The 23327-nt window shown below is 45.2% G+C and overlaps 3 protein-coding genes across 4 annotated transcripts in view; 1 reads left to right on the top strand and 2 right to left on the bottom strand.

Moving 5' to 3' along the window:
* The window catches only part of cdh23 (cadherin-related 23), a gene marked incomplete at both ends in the record, with an annotated part of 313884 nt that overhangs the window by 204118 nt on the left and 86439 nt on the right, over nt 1-23327 (top strand). For both annotated transcript variants that reach the window (XM_083774574.1, XM_083774573.1), the window contains 6 exons: nt 10851-11037; nt 11851-11996; nt 12495-12714; nt 16553-16705; nt 16893-17006; nt 20115-20263. In XM_083774574.1, the coding sequence (XP_083630700.1) occupies nt 10851-11037; nt 11851-11996; nt 12495-12714; nt 16553-16705; nt 16893-17006; nt 20115-20263 (969 nt within the window). The remainder of the gene's footprint in view (nt 1-10850; nt 11038-11850; nt 11997-12494; nt 12715-16552; nt 16706-16892; nt 17007-20114; nt 20264-23327) is intronic.
* vsir (V-set immunoregulatory receptor) overlaps nt 1-23327 on the bottom strand; it is a 445816-nt gene that overhangs the window by 381706 nt on the left and 40783 nt on the right. The window lies entirely within an intron of this gene.
* On the bottom strand, nt 22371-22934 carry LOC310865184 (uncharacterized protein; the record flags this gene model as incomplete). The annotated part of the gene is made up of 1 exon (XM_083774210.1): nt 22371-22934. One exon carries the CDS (start codon nt 22932-22934, stop codon nt 22371-22373), a length of 564 nt encoding a protein of 187 aa, XP_083630336.1.

Here is a 23327-nt window from a genome sequence, read left to right as displayed (position 1 = left end):
TTCGTTTTTGCAACTATAGCTAAACCTATAACCCGGCCTAACACTAACCTCATTAAAACTATGCCTGCCTGGGAGCCAATCAGACACATGGTAAGGCGAGTCTATCCTAGAACGTTGGTGGGATTCATATCCACGCGTCGCGCTGACCCAGTGGTGGGAAGTAACTAAGGACATTTACTTAAATGCTGTACTTGAGCAATTTTGAGGTATTTGTACTTTAGTTGAGTAGCCTATGTCAAATCTTCCGTACTTTTACTTCTATTCAATTCAATTCAATTCAATTTTATTATAGTGTCAAATCACAACAAGTTGTCTCAAGACACTTTACAACCAACAAAGATCCACCCAGAGCAAGCAATATTGCGCATTTGCGACAATGGTAACGAAAAACTCCCCTTTAGGAGAGGAGAAACGTCAGGCAGAACCCGACTCTAGGGTGGCCGGCCATCTGCCTCGACCGTGTCGGGGGGGGGGGGGGGGGGGGGGGGGTTAGAGGGAGAGAGAGAGAGATAGACAGAGAGAAATAGACAGAAATAGACAGGTGGGCTCCGTGGAGGGGTCTGGTCCACATCTGGTCCACATCTGGTCGAGCTCTGTGAGGCCGGGTCCAGGTCACACTTCTGGTGGGCTCCATGAAGAGGCCTGATCCACGGTCACACTCGGCAGTCAGTTGGGGGTTAATATTAGAGGTCCACAGAACTGCGACGGGGAGGACGAAAAGAGACTCCGGGTAGAGATTCCCCGGATGTTGGATTAGTGGCAGGCCTTACTGGAGCCTATATAGTGTATATTACAAGTACTGCTGGGAGACAGACCCACACGACAATGTACGACTATGGTATCCAGCTAGACTTGGAGACAACTCTAGCTATAGGCTTTGTCGTAGAGAAAGGTTTTCAACCTAGTCTTGAATGTGCAGAGCGTGTCAGCCCCACGGACCGAAGCCGGGAGAAGGTTCCACAGCTGAGGTGCCTGGGACCTAAACGCCCTGCCTCCTATTGTAACTTTTGATATTTTTGGGACAGTAAGCATTTTTGCATACTGTAGGTGTAGACGCACTGGTGTTCTATTTGGTTTGTAGGGATCAATGAGATCTTTGAGATATTGTGGTGCCTGACCATTGAGAGCTTTGTAGGTAAGGAGAAGAATTTTGAACTCTATTCTGTGTTTGACAGGGAGCCAGTGTAGGGAGGCCAGTGAAGGAGTGATATGGTCTCTTCTTCTGGTACCTGTCAGCACACGCGCCGCAGCATTTTGAACTAGCTGTAGGCTTTTCAGAGACTTACCTGGGCAGCCTGATAATAGCGAGTTGCAGTAGTCCAGCCTTGAGGTAACAAATGCGTGGACAAGTTTTTCTGCGTCATTTTTGGACAGGATGTGCCTAACCTTGCCTATTTCGCAGGTGAAAAAAGGCAGTCTTTGAGATTTGTTTGATGTGCGATTTGAAAGACATATCTTGATCAAAGGTAACTCCCAGATTCTTTACAGTGGCCTTGGAGGCCAAAGTAATGCCATCTAGGGAAAGGTTCTCATCGGCTAGCTTGTCTCTTAGGGGCTTAGGCCCGATCACGATAACTTCCGTTTTGTCAGAGTTGAGGAGTAGGTAATTACGGGTCATCCACCTCTTTATGTCTTTAAGACATGCTTGAAGTTTGACTAATTAGTCCGTTTCGTTCGGTTTCATCGATAGATATAATTGAGTGTCGTCCGCGTAACAATGGAAATGTATAGAGTGTTCCCTGATGATGTTACCCAGAGGGAGCATATATAAGGAGAAAAGTATTGGTCCAAGCACAGAGCCTTGTGGGACTCCGTATTTGACCTTTTCACGTGTTGAGGAGCCATCATTGACATCTACAAACTGAAATCGATCAGACAGATAGGACTCGAACCATTTCAGTGCGGCACCCCTGATGCCAACCAGATGCTCCAGTCTCTGTAGCAGAATGTGGTGGTCAATAGTGTCAAATGCAGCACTAAGGTCCAGCAACACCAGTACGGAGAGGAGGTTATTATCTGCTGCAGTCAGGAGGTCATTTGTAACTCTCAGCAGTGCCGTCTCAGTGCTATGGTTAGCTCTGAAGCCTGACTGAAAGCCTTCTAATAAATTGTTGTTATGTAGAAAGTCACATAACTGTTTGGCGACTGCTTTCTCGAGAATTTTGGAGAGAAATGGAAGGTTCGATATAGGTCTATAGTTAGCTAGAATGCCTGCATCAAGAGTAGGCTTTTTGAGTAGAGGTTTGATTACCGCTACCTTAAAAGATTGTGGCACGTAGCCTGTCACCAAGGACATATTGATCATATTGAGTAGGCATGTACCAACCGGAGGCAGGACCTCTTTGAGTAATCTAGTCGGAACTGGATCCAGGGTACATGTCGTTGATTTTGAGGAAGATATCATTGAAGTGAAATCAGAGAGCTCGATTGGAGAGAAACTATCCATATATATATTTGGGTGTGCGGCCATCTCTGAGACCACCATATTTGGAGGCAGTCCAGTGGGAGCCGAGAGTAGTTGTAGATCAATTTGATCTCTGATAGTTTATATTTTGCCATTGAAGAACCTCATGAAATCGTTACTATTGAGAGTTGTACGAATACGTGGATCAGTGGAATCGCAGCTTTTTGTCAGTTTTGCCAAAGTATCAAAAATAAACTTTGGGTTACTTTTGTTTTCCTCTATTAGGGATGAATAATAGGTGGCTCTGGCCGTGTCGAGAGCCTTTTTGTATATTTTGAGGCTATTCTGCCAGACTATACATGATTCTTTCTGTTTGGTTGAGCGCCATTTTTTTTCAAGTTTGCGAGACGTTCACTTGAGGTTTCTAGTTTCCGAGTTGTACCATGGGGCTAGCCTTTGTTGCTTTATTACCTTCCTTTTCAGGGGAGCAACAGAGTCTAGTGTATTTTGAAATGAGCATGTGACACTATCAACAAGTTGATCGAGTTGAGGAGGACTATATGTGTGGAGGTCCTCTATTTTGTTGAAGTATACTGAATTGATGGCTGATGGAACTATTTCCTTGAATTTATTTACAGCGCTCTCAGATATACTTCTGCCAAGGACATTTTTGTCCAGTGGCGTATAGTCGATCAATGTAAAATCGAAGGTGATCAGATAATGATCAGAGAGGTCACGATTTTGTGGAAAAACTGTGAGGTGCTCTATTGTAATACCATAGACCAGAATGAGGTCAAGGGTATGGTTGAGAATGTGAGTAGGTTTGTCTACACACTGAGAGAAACCGATTGAATCAATCAATGAGATGAACGCTCTATTCAGGCTATCAGTTCCTATGTCCGCGTGAATATTTAGATCACCAATTAAGATGATTTTATTAGACTCGAGGACTAGACTTGATAGAAATTCAGAAAACTCGGATAGAAATTGTGTGTAGGCGCTGGGGGGGCGGTACACTGTAATGACTATCAGCGGCTGTATTGATTTCCAGCTTGGGTGTGAAAGGTTGAGAATCAAGCTTTCAAATGATTTGTATGTAGCTCTGGCTCTAGGACTAATTGTTAGGCTTGAATTGAAGATGGCAGCAACTCCACCTCCAATTTTACCATTGTCTCTAGGTATATGTGCATTGGTGTGACTTGGTGGGGTGGCTGTATTTAAACTGACATTATTCTTGCGCACCCAGCCACGTTTCAGTCTACAGTCTACTCCTTTTGTACTTTTAACTACATTTTATTTGAGAGCTTTAGTTACTACAGTAGTAGTACTACCAGTGTGAGCTTGTAGATCTGCTATTTTCAAAATATTTTGAAATGGGACATTCTGCATAGTGAGCACTTTCTACTCGTGGTACCAGTACCACAAGTAAGGGAGAGCCGCCACGGTTGTAACGCTTCACGGTCGTAACATGGACGTTATCTCTTGATTGGTCAACGCCACCATGACGCCATCGCGTCAGTATGTGTACAGCAACGTACTCTACGTGCCCAGGAAGTTTGAAGTGTTTACCTTTATCCTACGGGGAGTTATTGGCGAAAAACTGACTTTTTTCAAAAGGCGTATAATTTTACAACTGGAGTATATGTGTGCTACAATTTTTTTCTTTGGTGTTGGTGAATAAAAATCCACATGGATGTCTTCATGCTTATGTTCTTCATTCGTTTGCATCGTGTTTAGACGGAATTCACGTTCATTCTGGTCTGTAAGCAACGGCAAAGAAAACTTGCAAAAGTGGGCCATTTGTAACATGTTACAAATGGTCCGCTTTCCATTCAATACCCTTATATGTAATATTTACATATTTGACATATTGGCCAATATTATATGTTCTAAAATTGTATTGCATTGTGTAGTGTATTCTAAAATTAGTTTAGGGTTGTATAACATTGTACAACTCAATCAATCAAACGTTTGTTTAATCAATGTATTTCCCCATTGAACTGACCAAAAAGGAAAAAAAAGCCCAAACTGGTACACCCGATACTATTTAATATTTCCCTTATGTTTGATACATTTTCTTATCACATCCATGGTATGAAAACAATGCTAAGGAGTTGCTTCAATGAAATATAATTGCTTTAAGCTGAAAACGATATGTTTAATGGTGTTTTTTAGCGTTGTTACATTTATCATGCATGCCGTTACAATGAATCCGATATGCGCAGCAAATGTAACACTGAAACAGCGTCCACGTTCGGTTTAATAACTCCCGACCTGTTTTATCAAAAAAATAACTTGAAGTGGTTTATGGTAGCAGACATGTGTAGGTCCGTTGCCTGAAAATATTACATGTGTAGATAAACGGATCTCTGAGTAAAAAAATGAAACGTGCAAAATGTTACATCCTTGGCGGCTCTCCCCTACATTTTGATGCACTTTTTGCGAACGCAGTGAGCCACTTACTATGACAGCAAGGGCTGAATGTCTGTGTGTGTGTGTGTGTGTGTCACGCTGTTACACCACCCGCCCGCCACCAGAGGGCGCAGCTGTAGCACACACACACACACAGGGCGCAGCTGTAGCACACACACACACACACACACACACACACACAACCACACACACACGAGCTGCGTTCGCTTCCCGCGTTTGCGCGTCTTACTTGTACTCAAGTACATTTTGAATTCCGGACTTTTACTTCTAACAAAGTAGTTCTACATTGAAGTATTGATACTTTTACTTGAAAAAAAAAAAAGTACTTTGTCCACCAATGCGCTGACCTTGCCTGGAAAAACCTCCACTCCTCACTGTGTGGAAAAAGAACAGAGTGGACTGACTCATCCATCTCGGTGTCACGCACACAGTACACATCCTCAGGCTTAATTCATCCAGTTGTAACACTGGAGAGTGTAACTGCTGTCACTCTCAGAGTTAAATGAACACTCTGAATTGTACAGCGTAGGTGTTGAGCCAATAGGCTGAGGAGATGAAAGTCTGCTTCCCCCAGAACATCAGGTTAATTTTTCCATCAGTGTGCTCGGGTGATTTTTGAGCGAGTAACGTTTTGACTGTATCCTCCCAAGCGGAACCACTCGGCTGTTTGAAACTTACTTTTTAAATATGAACAGGGGCCTCTACATTTCAGAGCAGCACGCATGGCTTCCTCACAATTTGAAGAAAAAGGCACCTACCTACGTATATATGATTTTCTTTGTAACCTTTTTAATCATTTTCCAATATCACCGAGACCCTATACGGCCAGGATATTAACCGAATCTATGCCATTCGTGCTTGCAAACCTCCTTTGCCAAAACGATAAATCTGGGGTTTGTTTAATGGCATTTAATCCAGAATTAATAGTATTTTATTTACCACTTTTAGCATCTATCGTTAGCTTCCGGTGGCTCCCATGGTGTGTAGTTATCGGATATCCAAAATCTCCTCCTCCCCCACACACGCGCACGCGATCTAAAGCATTTCAGGGCTCAGATTGAGATAAAGGACCATGTTTAGAGCTTAATTCTTTCTCTGCGAGGTACGAATATATTCGTACCCCCAAGTCACGTTATCAGCCAGGTACAAACATGTTCGTACCCCCTCGTATACTCTGTGTATATAGTGGTTGAGCCCCAATACAGCTTTTAACATTGATCCGGTTGCTATCCAGCTATGGGACTTTACAACTCCTCTCCATTTACCTCGGTTCAAAGCAGGATTTTCAAACCTCCATAAGTCGGAATCTAGGAGAGCTGTCCTTGGTGATCTTCAGCCATCCAAGGTTTGGATGTCATTTGTGACTTTGTATCCCGTCTAATTGTGAAAAAAGATCCTGTGTTTGACGGCCCTCCACAGTCCAGTCGCTAGTCGCGATAGATTTATTCTTACCTCCCGTTGTTGTCGATCGACTCTGTGTTGTGGCTATTGTTAGCTGCTACACACACATTCACAACAACATCCGGTCCGTCGGTAAAAGTGGTCCGTGTTTATAAATCGAATAATGTAATGGATTAAATAACCCTGGGCAATTCAAGTGTTAACTACAATTATGCTACGAGCTAGCAGCAAAAAAAATAGTTATTAAAACATGAATGTGAGGTCGTGCTATGCATAATAATAGTAGGAGTGGCAGATCATGGCCGTGAGCGAGCCTGGTGCGACAATGGAGGGCTATCGCTTCCAGGTCGGCCAGGATGAGGGCTCTTATTATTTGCTTATGTCGCACATTTCTCTGGCACTAGCCTCACGTTACCGCCTATATGGTAACGGGAGGGAATGTGTTAACAGCCATCACGAGACAGCTCAATGACATCAGCGTACAGTCACACCACTGTAGGTCATCCCAATGTAAACAGCGTACAGTTATAACAAACTCCTCATTTCCCTGCTGGGTGTCTTTGGCAGCGTGTTGTTGTTAATTAAGCCCTGATTGTCCATTAATTAAAGAGGCGCCGGTGAGTGTAATTAAGGGAGTACCGATTGCTAATTAAAATGTAGCCCGTAGTCATATGCATAGCAAATTACTCGACTGCTTAGCTGAGGAAGAAACAAGAACTTATCTGGCTGAACTAAACAGAGAGCAGTGGAGAGATGAAAGGGAACTGGTATTTGTAGTGCTAAAAACGGAGTGATTCTTCATTTGAGGTTCATTTATTAAAGGTGCATCCATTGATTTTAATACCGACAGTACCCAGCAACATCTGGAGTGTTACACTTTAGAATCACGAGTGTTCATTGAACTCAGAGTGTACACATTGTAAACAAATGGACCCTTGAGGCAGGGGCGTGTCCAAACTTTTTTCAAAGGGAGGCAAATAGAGAAAATATGAAAACACCCAAGGGCCAACTACAACTCCTACCTACCATAATGTAGTTTCCGACCATATTAAAGTCACATATATACAAATCATTGTGTTTCAACAATTTTATTTCATCAATATCAAATATCGATGGTCTTTTTGTCAGGTGTGCTGTGAACAAAACACAATGAACTCAGGCCTAGCCTAGCCCGAATCTCACATTTGAGGTCCTGGGCTGACACACATGACGTCATGAACGTCCGGCCACCTCCATGAAAGTGCTGCAGTTCCACTTTTCGCCAGTAGGTAGTGTCAGCTTCAACGTTGGATAGCCTTACTGGGGGCTTGGCTCAAATGGACGGACAGACAGACAGACAGACAGACAGACAGACATTGTGCATTGAACGGCTGCACCTTTAAAAAAAATGGTTCATCTGTATACCTGTATTGAAGTTAGAAACAGACACATACTTTAACTTGCGCGTCTGTGCACTGTGTGCCAGCCATGGTGCCCCCCCCCCCTCCCCCCATCCTGACCATTTTCCAATATCACGGACCACCCGGCCTTACACTCCCATAATTGGGCCTGTGTATACTGTGGACCTGGTTCGGCCGGCGTTTCCATGGCCACCAGGGACCACCTGAAGAGCCCTCATGGAGATTCGATGTCCAGTGAGCCGGTGAATTTGGTGACCAGTGCGCGGATCAGGCACACACACACACACACGCGCGCGCGCACACACACACACACACACACACACACACACACACACACACGCGCACGCATGTGCACGCGCACGCACACACACACTCCTCGCTTTATTATAGTGTACTCCCTCGCACTCAAGCCTACGTTGGCGATTTGCTTTCGCTAGCCTGTACACCCGCTCTGCCACACACGGAAAACCTCCTCTAATATCTCATTCAACATTAAATTTTAGACAAGGCCGCAGTTCAATAGACGAGAGGATAATGTGTTTGCTCACTCTTTTAATGTTCTCTCCACGGGGCACAGATTGATTAGCCCTGTCCTGGCCGTGGCGTAACCCTTCCCCCGCCCTCATCTTATATCCTCTACCTTGGCCTGTGCGCCTAATCAATGGACCAGTGAGATGTCTGTCTACCATGTCCCGTTAATAATTAAAGACCTGTGAAACCTTTGTTCCTCTAATGACCAATTAACCAGTTTCCAGCGTTTTCTTCGTCAGCGCGTTGAATAATTGATCCGCTCTTTAAAACACCAGACAGTGTTTTTTTGTCCGTGGGCTCCCCGGCCTCGCACATTAATCACCCATCACTGCTCGGCGTCAGAACAGAGACGGTATCATTTGTCATTCATCTGACTGATGTGAGAGAGGACGGTGGGAGGGGGACGACGGGGGAGCTGTGAAGACTGCTGAGAGAGACTGTACATTACATTCACTCACATATGGTCTCTCCATTGATTTTACATTATCATCGCTGTTGGGTGGAAACCTTGAATGTCCAAAACCGTTCTTCTTTGTCACTGTATTTAACAACTATTGAGCGGTGCCCGTTGGGCACTGGCCTACTTGGGGCGATGCAAGTTGGAAGTGCATGCCCCACCCAGTTATTATGTCTGTGCCGCTTTTATGCCCATATATGGAATTCTTTGTCAGGCATGCCCAAATGTGGAGTCTATGCCAGATGTCAGAACAGCATTGTGAGGCCAGCTCCATATATGGAGATATAGGGGTGATCAGGTGTGATCAATTGGCTAATTTGGGCCAGGGTCCAGAGCCGGGCAGAGGTGTTTTGAGGCGGTTCTGGACAACCTTGGGTCCGACCGACTCGACACCGGGCACTGCACTCCCTGTGAATTTGAAGTTGTTGTGGCGTACGGGTACACTATTATGTTAATTAGAATGCACAAGTATTCATTCATATCCTCACTGACAATAGTATTATAGCAATATAATAATTAATTCATCTATTCAGTGTATTTCGGTCTTGCCCCTCGAATCAGCGAGACGTGTGTGTGTGTGTGTGTGTGTGTGTGTGTGTGTGTGTGTGTGTGTGTGTGTGTGTGTGTGTGTGTGTGTGTGTGTGTGTGTGTGTGTGTGTGTGTGTGTGTGTGTGTGTGTGTGTGTGTGTGTGTGTGTGTGTGTGTGTGTGTGTGTGTGTGTGTGTGTTATTGGGCAAAAGCCCTCTGTGTCATGATTATAGTGACATTTTGTGTGCCATGTTGACGCCGAAGGACTGGTGTGGACCTGCAGACCGTTTCAACTCGTTAAAAATGTTGGCACCGAAAACAAGGCTTCTTCCACCTCTGGTGGAACTTAAGAAGCCTTGAGCCCTGTGAGGCACACCCAAGCGAGGCGTTGGTCGAGTCCCTCAGGGCTCTGTGCTTTTAAATGGTTTAGATGTAAGCTCTTTTGGTGTTTTGTCCTTTTGACGGATATTTATACAAATATATGTTCATGTTTTTTTTTTTTTTTTCAGTAGAAACATGACAGCCGATATCCATATAGAAGTCACATCTTTATTTGTATAATGACGTTTGCTCCACAGGAGTCTAAAGGCCAGACCAATGCAACTACTCACAACTCCAGTGTAGTGCCAGTGACCAATGCAACTAGTCGCAACTCCAGTGGAGTGCCACTGACCAATGCAACTAGTCACAACTCCAGTGTGGAGTGCCAGTGACCAATGCAACTAGTCACAACTCCAGTGTGGAGTGCCAGTGACCAATGCAACTAGTCACAACTCCAGTGTGGAGTGCCAGTGACCAATGAAGCTTCTTGCAGCTGCCATTGGCGATGATGGCATTAAAGGTCCCTGCACACAGAGCACGTTTTTCGGATTTTTTGCAGCGTTTCTCCATCGTTTTCCGAAAAACGCATCCAGTGTAGAGGGTTGGTCTGTCTGTGTGCCTGTCCGGGGCTATAATATTGCAAACCGTTGGACGAATCAGCACATTTCTTGTGGCCAGCAGGCCACAGAATGCCTCCAAACATAATTTTTTTCACTTACTAGACCGGCCTACTCGAGAATGATGCAAGTTTGGAACAATGCAAGTTGGGAATGCATGCCATACCCGGTTATTCAATACCTGCTGTACCAGCTGTATCCATTGTCAGAGTACCAGATGTACCCATTGTCAGAGTACCAGTCAGTCTGCCTGTGTCCATTTTATGCTATAATATACGAAGATCTCAGTGTCTGTCCTGGTCCTTTTTATGCCCATATATGGACGGTTCTCGACAACCGCCTATCCGACCAACTGCATGCCAGGCCAGACGTTTTAACACAGGTGTCTTGCTCAGGGACACATAGACTTGGCACTCTGGGGGGCAAACCGTGGACCTTCAGATTCCCACATGGCCGGTCTAATCATTCAGCTGTGGTCAACTCAACTCCCCACTATTATTAGATACACAGTTTCACACTCCTCTGCAGAATAGGAAATGCACGTCAGGGGATGCAGGGAAAACCGAGAAAGCATCTGTGTCATTTTAGATTTTTGCGTTAAACCCCTGCGTTAAACCCCTTTGGGTTTAACATTAAGTGCTCGTTTGTGTTTATCTGTAAAGACAGACCGATTAATCGGACCGATTAATTAATCGGTCCGATTAATCTCCCATCACTACCATGTAATCCTTTCTAACTTTCTGCTTGCGGTTGGCCAGGTGCTGGCCGTGGACCCTGACGACGGGGACAACGGCACGGTGGTGTACAGCATCACGCCCAACCCGTACTACGCCATCAACAGCAGCACGGGACGCATACGCACGCGCGTCATCACCCTGGACAGAGAGAGCAAGGACTCCAGGGAGGCCCTGCTCATGAGGACCATCGTCATCTCCGCCGTCGACCGTGAGTGTGTGTGTGTGTGTGTGTGTGTGTGTGTGTGTGTGTGTGTGTGTGTGTGTGTGTGTGTGTGTGTGTGTGTGTGTGTGTGTGTGTGTGTGTGTGTGTGTGTGTGTGTGTGTGTGTGTGTGTGTGTGTGTGCGCGTGACAAAGCGAGACGGAATGTGTGCACACGAGCAGCATCCATGTGTCTGTCAGTCTCTTTCCATTGGAGTGCTTTTTGCCTGGAACAGCATGGCAACCAGCACAGCTGTTAGCAAAGCCACAATTGCTTTATCCCATTTAGGACGGGAACGCACCTCATAGCTTTGAACCACTTTAGCCATTATTTTAAACTTTAGCTGTAAAAAAAATAGCAGATCTAAAAGCTCACTGCGCTACGAGCTTGTAGATCTGCTATATATTTTTTTAATCGTGGCGCAAATCTTTGAATATATATATTCTTTCCTAGCAGGCGTTTTTAACTAAAATCTTTGCTTCTGGGGGGGGGGGGGGGGGCCTGGAACAACATAATGTGAGACAAATTCATATAATTCTCTGTGTCCTTGAAATGAAATAGTGTGAGCACCACTGACAAAGATACAGGGTTTTTTTCAGAAAACTATCATGATTTAGAAGATTTGTAGAATCATATTCTCAGGTCTTAATGGGTTATTTCATGCTTAGCAGGGGGCCTTCGATGCTCAACGATTAGCCTGCTATACCGCAAGCCTCATTCCTCTTTCTTTCATATTGACTATGAAACTTTTTATGGTGCCTAATAATAAACTTTTTGTGACCGTGTGATACACGTGTGTGTCCCTCTGGCGCCCTCTGTAGGTGGCACGCCGCCACTGCGCGCCTCCGCAAGCACCACGGTGTATGTGAACCTGCTGGATCTCAATGACAACGACCCAGCCTTCCTCAACCTGCCCTTTGTGGCTGAGGTCCCAGAGGGTCTGCCCAGCGGCTCCTCTGTCTTCAAGGTGAGACACATGCACACCAGTGTTGATTTTGGACAGCAGATTATGATTTTAGTTTTTAGTCATAGTCTCTTGAACAGTTTTCATTTTTAGTTTTAGTCACATTTTAGTCACCCTTAATGTCTTGGTGTCTAGTTTTATATTAGTCGACTAAATATCATAAGATTTTAGTCGACTAAATCTACAGTTGATTTAGTCGACTAAAATGTAAGGAAACATAAGCAAAACAACGTGAGTACTTGTTCCACCCCCGGCTCTCTCTCCTTGCGTCCAGGGACGTGCACACATGCCCTTTTACTCGTCTGTAAAACAACTGCCCTCTCCAGAGTCCAGACCACGAATGCAGCATTTGCTATGGTGAAAGAAATGCCCCTCCTTTCCATGCCATGCTACAAGCTCGTAGATCTGCTATTTTCGCTATTTTTGTTCCAAAAGCGCCCTCTTACGGGATTTCAGCCCCTGCCTCTCCTAACACTCTCTGCTTGCGTCCTTGCATGCCAGGTCCAGGTGGAGGACCCAGACGAAGATAGGAACGGCATGGTGACCATGGCGCTGCAGGTGGGCATGCCCCGGCTGGACTTCCACCTGAACACGTCCACGGGCGTGCTCACCTCCACGGTGGCCCTGGACCGCGAGCAGATCAGCCTGTACCACCTGAGGATCGTAGCGTACGACGCCGGGAAGTTCCCTCGCACCTCCACCTCCACACTCACCATCGTGGGTGAGAGCTGAGAGTGTTTTACAATTTGTGCATTTCTTTCTTTCACTTTTATTTATTCGGGGGAGTCAATTGAGAACTAGCTCTCTTTTACAATGATGCCCTGATTACACAGTAAACATAACATAACATACAATTCAAACACAAATACATTACTAGGTAATAAACAGATTGAACAAGTACAGTTCAGAGTATTCCATACAAGACTTTTAAATCAATCAAGTGAAATCAAGTTCTTCTGTTTCATAACACTGTAGACAGTTCCACATAGTGATGAAAGGCAGGCATTAATATCGGGAATTTCTAACACAAAGTAGTCTTGAGAACGGGTGTGATGATGGCCAACTTTAGGATGTAATGGGCTGCTCAGATAATTAGGCAATTTCTTGAGTAAGGCTTTATAGATAAAAACAGTGCAATGCTGCTCTCGTCGCATAGCCAATGATGGCCAACTAACTTAATCCAGAGCAATTTACAGTAAGCAAGAACAAAAAAAAACATGGTAATACATCAAATACAATCTAACAGTGGAATATCTATAATGAAACTATGCGTGTGTGTATATATATATATATATATACACACACTAAAGAGTGCTATGTCTACATAAAATGCTATTTAAGTTACATAAATTGAGTTTTTGCATACGCCTGTATTACCCTGTAAGGTCGTCAAGGCTAGTGCAAGTGCTACGTAAAAGTAAAAAGTCAACACACATTATTCACACACTTTACGGCAGTGAAATTTGTTCTCCGCATTTGACCCATCTCTTGGTACGGTGAGCCGCAGCGTGCGCCCAATCCAACCCTTGATGCTGAGTGCCAAGCAGGGAGGCATTCCCATTTTTACAGTCTTTGGTATGACACGGCCGGGGATCGAACCCCCGACCTCCCACTTTCAGGGCAGACACTCTAACCACAAGGCCACTCTCTGGTTCAGACTAGGCGGAAGATTGGAAGTGAGTCTGCAGTCAGTTTTGGAGCCAGAAGGCAGAAGAGTTTCGGGAGAGAAAACTCACAATTAAGAATTATATGAACTAGTCCTTACCCGTTCTGATATATTTCAACTTGTATAATATATTTGTGTGTGTGTGTGTGTGTGTGTGTGTGTGTGTGTGTGTGTGTGTGTGTGTGTGTGTGTGTGTGTGTGTGTGTGTGTGTGTGTGTGTGTGTGTGTGTGTGTGTGTGTGTGTGTGTGTGTGTGTGTGTGTGTGTGTTTTTTTATGAATAAAAACAGCAGTATAACATGAAAGTATTCTTACAAATGCATGGTAGGGAAACGTTTTCATGGCAAGAGCAAGGACCGCAACATTTACACTTATTAGCCCACAGAGCCCCATTTGAAAAGTATCAAGGACCCCCAGTTTGACATGCACCTATATATGGACAGTCGCACAGATCCAATTTGCAGGTGGATTTGCGTCCAAAACGGTCTCAATTGTGAGCTTTGGCTTGAGAGAACTCATGGCTTTTGCAACCTGTGATGTTGTGAGCTTGTAGATTAGCTGTTTTCACCGGAGCGTGCGCTGTAGCCACTTCACGCTGTGTGTGTGTGGTTTATGTTCAAGACAGTTGTATCTCGTGTTGTGTTTATAGCGAACTGAAAACGGCCACACGATGACGCACGCGCACACATACGCACGTGCGCACACACAGCTTAAGTAGTTTACACACACGCTCACAGCGAAAGTAGTCTGCACACACACACACACAGACACACACACACACACACACTAATCCAGCCAGGTAAGGGCAGAAGGTTCCTATTATAACGACAGTGGGTGCCCACCTCAGAGTAGCCTGCGCACACGCTTTTAGCGAGGTGCTAAGCAAGGGTTGTTTTGGTATATCAATCAATCCGTCCACTCCATGTGCGTGCGCACGTGCACTCTTTACGTGCGCGGCTGCACGCTGTTTCACCCACGTTTGGTTAAAAGTTATATCAAGTGATCCAACAGAGCCACCCCGATAGATAATCATTCCATTGTGATCGTGGCCGTGCTGTTCAATGTTTCACATTAGGTACAGGAAAGATGAGATCTGTAACTGCGCGATGCGCGTCGTCAGTGACCAGGCGTGTCACCCGCGTTTGGTTTGAAGTTATAATATGAAGTGACGTTCAAACATTGCATTGCAAAAAGTGGTTAAATAACCTTAGTAGGCTGTGCGCCGTGTGTAACAGCTGCCTGTCTGCCACAATGGTGCCTGAGCTGTTTTTACCCGTGTGTGGTTTGAATCGTCAATCGCCTGTCTGTGCAAAGGGGGAGGGGCCTGAGGAGGTGTACTGTGGAGCAGATCATTGCAACTTTGCCCGTGGGATCGTGTGGTGATGTAAAAACAATATCTGTACAGTAAATATGACAGTTGCGTCGGTAAAAAGTAGCCTAGCTGGATTGTGGGAGCGTGCAGATTTTTTTTGGCATGGAGAGATGTGTGCTAATAGTGTGGCTCGGTCGGAGATAGACCACGGACAAATAAACAGGTTTTTATCCACTAATAAATTCATTATTAATCTTATTGGAAAAATGGCTTCGTTAAGACCTCCATATTATTATGGTCAATGCCTGTGTGAAAAGTGGGAGCGATTGGTTCAGGCAATGAGGAGATACGCCGGTGTTTCTGACATTCATTCAGACAGACATTCATTCAGACATTGACTGAATTATAGTATGTCTTTCAAATGTGTCAAAGTAAAACATATTTAATATGATATATGAAAGATATTTTATTGTTTCAGGGTTAAAAATATCTTATATTTTGTCTGTACATTTGTATGTTGTTTTTTGTTTAGTTTTTCAGTATGGAATATTTCGCCCAGGTTAATTTAGCTTTGCATGGTTGGGCTCCAACTGTTTGACAGAACAGTCAAGTCTTAATTTAATTAACTTAAGTGGGTGTACAAATGGAAACAAATGGACTCATTATATTAACACTGGGGATTTGACTGTTAAGAGTGACCTTTCTGAGACTGGGATTGAATGTTGAGTCATAGATTTATCTCCTACTGCTAATGCTGGCCTGCTCTCTGCTTTTTTGACTAAGCAGTCTCAATAAAAGAAGAAAAAATTTATGAACTGCCCAAGAAAGGGAAGATTGAGAATAAAAGATAATGAACTTACTCTCAGACTGATGAGTAAGAAAGCACCCTCTACTGGTTGAAAGCCTATACGAGATAAGTGTGCCATGCTGCAATTTAAAGCACCACTTAACCACTTCATATAATTGGTCCTCACTCATAATCATGATAAAATAGCACAAGTTTTTTTCTACTCTACTGTGTCTCATGGGAAGGCTGTGGGCAGTTCAGAAGCCCGGCCGTCCACCAGTGACATCATCGATGGGGAAACCAACCTAATAGAAACTGCAGGCTTTCTATTCCTGAAACGTTGCAATGTGAAAATTGAAGCCATTGACGATATGCACACGGCTGCCATCTTGCCAGCAAGGTGCTAACTAGGTGCAACTTCCCATAGACAGCCCATTCATCCAAATGTCCTATCTAATTGTATTAAATAACGCCAAACTCACCAACATTGTTGGAAAACTTTAATTATCCATATCGGCAATGTGTTTGTTTAATAAAAGTCCACTGTAGACATGTTATGAGCTACTCCATTTCCTGACTGACATGCAAATGAATGTACTTAAAATGTACTACTTGAAATGCAGTAATTGACAGACAACAAAAAGACAAATTCAAATTGAGAGAAAAAAACATATAGATCCAGATTAAATTACAACTTGACGACACTCACTCTAGTTTTCTTGTCTCATTGTATCTGTCTGTGTGTGCGTGTGCTTGCGTGCGTGTGTGTGTGCGTATGTGTGTGCGTGCGGGACAGTCCTGGACGTGAACGATGCCATCCCCACCTTCTACCCGGCGCTGTACAACGTGTCCCTGCAGGAGAGCGTTCCCAGGGACCACGTGGTGGCGCGCCTCAACTGCTCCGACAACGACGCCGGCCTCAACGCAGAGCTCAGCTACTTCATCACAGGTCAGCGGCAAGTGGTGGGGGATAAAGTACTCGGTTGTTTGACTTAAATTGATCCCTGGCTAATAAGACAAATATGCCTTAAAACATTATACTTGCCCTCTATACAACGTGGACGCGTGTGCGTGCGTGTGGTTGTTTAAAGAAAATAGCGTAATGAGTTTGTCATTCTCTGTGTTGTGCTCTTCAGGTGGCAATCAGGATGGTAAATTCAGCGTGGGCTTCCGGGATGGTGTGGTTCGCACTGTGGTGGGCTTGGACAGAGAGACCCAGGCAGCGTACACTCTGGTCATAGAAGCTATAGGTGAGTTATAAGTCTGTTCACTATTTATGATGAAAGCTTTTAAAGTAGCTATAAATGATACGTAGCTTGCGGAGTTAGTTCAGTCGGATATACTCGAGCGTGTTCATGCTATGCTCATGGGTGCATTCTGTGTATTACACTGGTACTACTCATGTTCGTACTCCTTACGATGACGTGGTGGTCAGCTGACCAATATCTGGGTTATTTAAGCCCCCCAAGTCTCTGTTCTTCCTGCTGTCATCCTCCCGCTGTCATTTGTTATGCGCCTGTTTGCTTGCACAGTTACCCAGTCCCCAGCACCACCAGTAGGCTCTGCTATTGTTGGGGGGGGGGGGGGGGGGGGGTGTATTGTATATGCTCTTTTGTTAACGTTGGTGTTTAGTTATGCCGAGCAGAGAGAAATATGTAGCAGAGCCGAACACAAGATAAATATTTCATGCTCATGTATATTCATTCTATAATAAATTTTGGTTACACAGCCAGCAATGGGTTAAACTCTCCCCGCAAAAAATTGTGCCGCAGTCTGCATTCAAAGATTTTCCTTGCTTTGTCATTGGTCCAACGTTTTCTACCAGCAAATGACTAGTAACCAATCAGGAAGTGGACAGTCAAATTCAATGCATTGTTCCTCATCTTTGAAGGCCGACTGCGGCCCCTAGATGTGAGAGTGTCACACAGACAGTGACAGACTACATTGATATATTATTATTCATAGCTACTTTAACAGTCTTTGTTTTCACAGAGGAGCAGGGGCCGGCCGCTATTGACTTGGTACTTTCACCTGCCTTGTTTCTGTACTGTCGTCTTCAAAGGTGTTTGTTTCACCCGGGCGGAAAGGGGGGAGGGGAGAAAAAAAAAGATTTGGTGCGTGTCTGCTGCTCTGCGCTGTGATTTCAAAGCGTTGCTCAACTCTCTCTCTCTGTTCCTGTCAAGAAATTACAAAAACTCTTGAGGTTTTCCGGTTTTGTAAGAAGCCGTGCTGTGGAGCAAGGGTGACACGGTGTCAAAATTACTGACGGGGTTGCGGATGTAACTAAGGGACAGGGGAGAAAACGTCACCCGTGCTGTAAAGAGATTTACCCATGTTGCGCTGATTTAGAATTAACTGCATATTTCACAACCTGTTTAACGCATTCAGGCAATGTGACATTTTTAATGAAAGTATTTAATTTATTTCAGAAAACATAGTTCAGTATTTAGAATCGGCCTTAGTCCTAAATGGGTTAATATCACATGGTCCCATCTTTTGTTTTTTGTGTATGATTAACACAATACAAATTAAACTGATTATTTTTCACACAGTTCTCTTGACAGTTACCCAGTCACATTCTCGAATTGAACGTTTTCCACAGATCATTGTGGTGTAACACAAATATGATTTGTGTGTGACAGGCCCCATGTCAATACCCTTTTTTAGTTTTGTTTTTTTGGGGGGGTGGTGGGGCTTTTCTGCATTTATTGATAGATTCTTAAGTGAATATTTTTTTGAGTGGTGCAACCACTCCAAGGAACAGCAATGTGTCCTAACCTATGTGACTATGTTTAGTGTACCAGTAGGGGCAAAAGTGGCACTGTTGTGCGGCTGTGCCAGAAACAAAGAGAGAGAGAGAGAGAGAGAGAGGCAGGGGAGAGGGGAGTTGCACCACTCAGTTCACACGGGTGTGATTTTTAAAGATATTTTGGGGGGTTTTCTGCCTTTATTGATAGGTTGAAAGTAGACTGACAGGAAATGGGGAGAGAGATGGGGGAAGACACGCAGCAAAGGCAGTCGGGATCGGGAGTCGAAGCCGTGGCACGCCGTCAGGCTGGCTTAGCAGCCCAGGTGCCTTTTTATGCCTTTATTGATACGTTGAAAGTAGACTGACAGGAAGTGGGGAGAGAGAAGGGGAGAGACATGCAGCAAATGTCTTCATGAACAGGACTCGAACACGCGCCTGTCAGGCTAGAGCCTATGTGGCATGTGCCTGGACCACTAGGCCAGCGGGCGCCCCTAAACTAGCTATTTATAAATCCATATAAACTATGTCATACATGGGCAACTGGCGGCCCCGGAGCCACATGCGGCCCCCACCCTCACTTAATAGATTCCAATTCCAAACATGCAAATATGACACGCTTTAATTACTTCTGTCTATATAATTATGTAGCTTAATGACTCGTAGGCCTATTACAAATTTACAATATTATTGTGTTTTCTTTTTGTCCAATTTGTATTTAGTTCATGTAGTTCAAGACCCGCACACCGCCTGCACTTGCAATATGAACACGGTGGCACAGTTGGTAGTGCTGTCGCCTCACAGCTAGAAGGTCCTGGGTTCGATTCCAGCTCGGGACGCTGTGGGTGCTGGCGGCGTGTTTCCTCCTCCGCGTCATCAGTGCCCATACCCGAAGGCGGGGTTGGTTAAAGGGCCTTTCTGTATGGAGTTTGCATGTTCTCCCCGTGTCCCCTAGGGTAGGTACCCTCACAAAAAACATGCAGTAATCCTGGTCACTAAACTACCTCCCCCTGGCCAGCCGGGGCGCCTGATGGAGGGGAAAGGAACTGGTTGGAATAACGTGTTCCTTTCACTCAGGCATGAAGGAAGCATGAGTTCAAGTCTGTTGCTCTCCCCTTGTCCCCCATATATGGGGACATGGTTGGTGGAGGGTGTGTAGAGCCCAGGATCACATTAGATGATTGACACAGGGGTGAAAAATGGGTTACAAAATTGTGGGATAAAATATATATAAAAAATATATATATGAACACTTTTATTAGGCAACGTTTCTGAAAGATGCACTTTATGTGCATTTCTTTATTTTAATACTTTGAGTACGCACCCGTCTCTGACCACAACAGGTGTGCCTAAGACTTTGTTGCCCCGGATTCCAATTCAAAAACAGCACAAAATCAATTTTGGATTTCAATTCAAACATAGCAAAAATAGCCGAACTACAAGCTCAAAACGCGTAGCACTGCGACGCGTTTTGAGCTTGCAGATCGGCTATTTTTGCTACGAACAGCAATGTGCAATGTGGCCCTCTGGAGTAGGTGTACGTGGAACTATAGTCTTCATCGTCAAAGTTGCCCACCCACTGAACTAAGTGAAACACACATCTATATTGCAGACAACGGTCCGGCGGGCAGTCGGAAGACAGGCACCGCCACGGTGTATGTGGAGGTTCTGGATGTCAACGACAACCGGCCCATCTTCCTCCAGAACAGCTATGAGATCAGCATATTAGAGAACGTACCCGCAGGAACCAGCATTCTACAGGTACCAACACACACAACACACACACACACACACACACACACACACACACACACACACAATCTTTGCTGTGTATCTATGCTACACACATGCATACACACAAACACACTGCACTGCATCTAAATACGTCGTCATAGCCTGCACAGATCAAGTTATACAACAGTGAACCGCGATGAGCTTGTAGAGCAGTTCATTTTGACAGGCGGGTCTCTGCACGGACATATCTTCAAGCGAACAGCGCAAGTTATATGTAGGCCTATATAATTATAAACGAAACTTGCCAACTTGGCACGCATTGCTTCACTCCTTGTTAAATGTCAGAACGTTAATAAGTTAACTGATGTTACAGTTACTTTCACTGTTTCACATAATGAGAAAGAAGGTAATTTGTACAGTTCACCACACGACCAAATGCTATATTAAAACTCGGCAATGATAAAAGCCCTTACTGATGAATTGCCATGCACTATACAATCTGATCATTTTCCTTTGGCCTATTTGATTTATTGATTACTGGGGTGATTGATTCCCTGCCCTGTCGGATTTGGAAAGCTAATATATGGACACAGGACATCCACCGGACCATGCGGTTTTGGCTCTTTTTTTTCTTATGGGATTAAATCGTTTTTGGACTATATTTCATCCGATCCAACATCAAGCCTGATCAAGGTAAGAGTTGTAGTCGACGAACATTTTTCGTCATAGTTTTAGTCCACAAAATCAACACTGGCACACATACACAATTACACATGTCTCTGGAGTCAGAACTGGAAAATACACTTTATTTTCTACAAGTACAGTCTAAGTACAGTCCATCCACAAAAACACAAAACAAGAAAATGTTTTTGTTTGATGTGAGTGACCAACGGACATTCACAGATCATTCATAGTGTTGATTTTCAACCTGTCAGATGACTTGGGTTTACAGCATTGACACGTCGATCACACAAACAAACAAGAGCACTAAATCAACTTGCAATAACTTTACTGTGATTGTCTGAATCAGTGGTTCTCAATGTAGGGTCCGGGGACTCGCAAGGGTCCTTGAGGGGGTTCTAGGGGGTCTCCTGCCAAATGATTGATAGTTCATGAACCAAAGGGACCCCTTTATGGGGTCTGTAACTCTGACAGTGTACAAATGGAACCAAATGGACCCTTATGGGTCTGTATCTCTGAGAGTGTACAAATGGAACCAAATGGACCCTTATGGGTCTGTAACTCTGTAGGGTGTACAAATCAACAAATTGAACCAAATGGACCCTTATGGGTCTGTAACTCTGAGAGTGTACAAATTGAACCAAATGGACCCTTATGGGTCTGTAACTCTGAGAGTGTACACATGGAACCAAATGAACCCGTGTACACTCTCAGAGTTAAATGAACACTGATACTACAACATAGATGGCGGTCCCAGATATCAAAATGTTATCAAATACGGATGCATGCATGTCATGCATATCAAACTGGGCTGTCCTTGAAATTAAAATGGTTGAGAATCACTATATAGCGGTACAACAATCCTCTCTTATCGGGGTCTCTGGCATATCCTTTATAAAATGAGGGTCCGCAGGGTAACGTCAATTTGGTGCCCCTGACATGAAAACGTTGGAGAACCACTGGTCTGAACAATGTGCCACATCTTGCACAGAAAACCCTATACCAACCTACCAACGCACACTAAGGATTATTTACAAATACTGTTCCAGGGCCAGTGATGGAAAGGACAGCTAAGTAGCCCCGGGGGGGGGGGGGGGGGTCAGCCAGTCAGCCAGTCAGGTTGTAGCCTGGGGTCCACCTATAGTCAGCCTGGTTGTAGCCTGGGGTCCACCTATATGCTTTCTATGGCATAGGCAGCTCCCGGCAGGATCCGCCGGGAGAATCTAGATGCAGCTGTGCGACATGAGACTAATTAATTAGAGCGACAGAGAGAGAGAGAGGAGGAGTGTGTGTGTGTGTACGGGTCTGCATGCATCAGCAGAGAGTGATCGACGTTTGCACTATACTCTATGCCTAATTGAAGTGGACTCGGTCCCAGACTTTCTTTTTTTCTCCCTGGAATTAAAAACGCCTGGGTTTCCAAGGCTAGCCTGGTTGATCAGTTCATATCAGCTCATATCTCGGTGACGTAATCAAACAGACACGGCACGGTGACATGAGGCTCTGCAGCAGCGGCGCCGGCCTCGGGCTGCAGCATCTGTCTGGCCGCCGGCGACTTCTTCTGGGAGGCGCGCTCACGCTCGTGCGGCGGCCTGCGATGCTGCTGGGGCCGTCGGAACGACGCCATGCTGTACGTGCGCCGGTAGGAGCCCAGCCTCTTCCACACCTTGAGCTGGGGCTCGCTGGACCGAGTGCTGTGGTTCTCTCCGCGGCCGCGGCCACAGCCTCTCCTCTCCGTGTCCTCCTCCTCCTCCTCCCCTTCCCCCGAGGGTCGGCGGCACACTGCCAGGAAGGCGGCCACGCCCGCCAGCAGCAGGGAGAGACCCAGCACCACCATGATGGTGAGCTGTGGGTCATGGCTGTCTGGAGGTAGGGGCGTGGCAGAGAGGATGGGCGGAGACAGGGCGGCGGCAGTGGACGACAGGGTGGCCCAAGTGGACAGCAGCGGGGGGGTGGGCTCTGTGCTCGGGGAGAGAGAGGTGGCGTTGGACTCTGCTGCCTCGCTGGTGGTGTTCATGATGCCTCTGAGGCCCCTGCAGGGAGAAAAGGAGAATAACGTTACATGTTTTGTCTCAACCGTCAAGCATACAGTATACTGTATATCCAAGCTGAGTTAGGCTTATTTTCAGTCTATTGGGATCATATACTCCGAGGCACACTCGCATGCACTCACACACACACACACAGAAGCACACACACACAAATGTATGCGCATGCATAAAATGCAGGGATTGGTTGGCATTTGCAGCAATTATGTAGCTATTAAATCAATGAATACCTAACAGTCAATGGTTGACAGGCTTTCTTCAATGTAATACAAATTGGTTTTATTAAACTGCCCCCTTGTAAAAAATTCTCTGCGTCCGACTCCCCCACCCCCCGGTCCCCCAATTATCCCATCCCCCAACCC

The sequence above is a fragment of the Protomyctophum parallelum genome, assembly GCF_964188405.1.
Source record: "Protomyctophum parallelum genome assembly, chromosome: 10".
Taxonomy (NCBI): Eukaryota; Metazoa; Chordata; class Actinopteri; order Myctophiformes; family Myctophidae; genus Protomyctophum; species Protomyctophum parallelum.
Note: the sequence above shows the minus strand (reverse complement) of the source record. Positions and strands in the feature narration are given on the sequence as shown.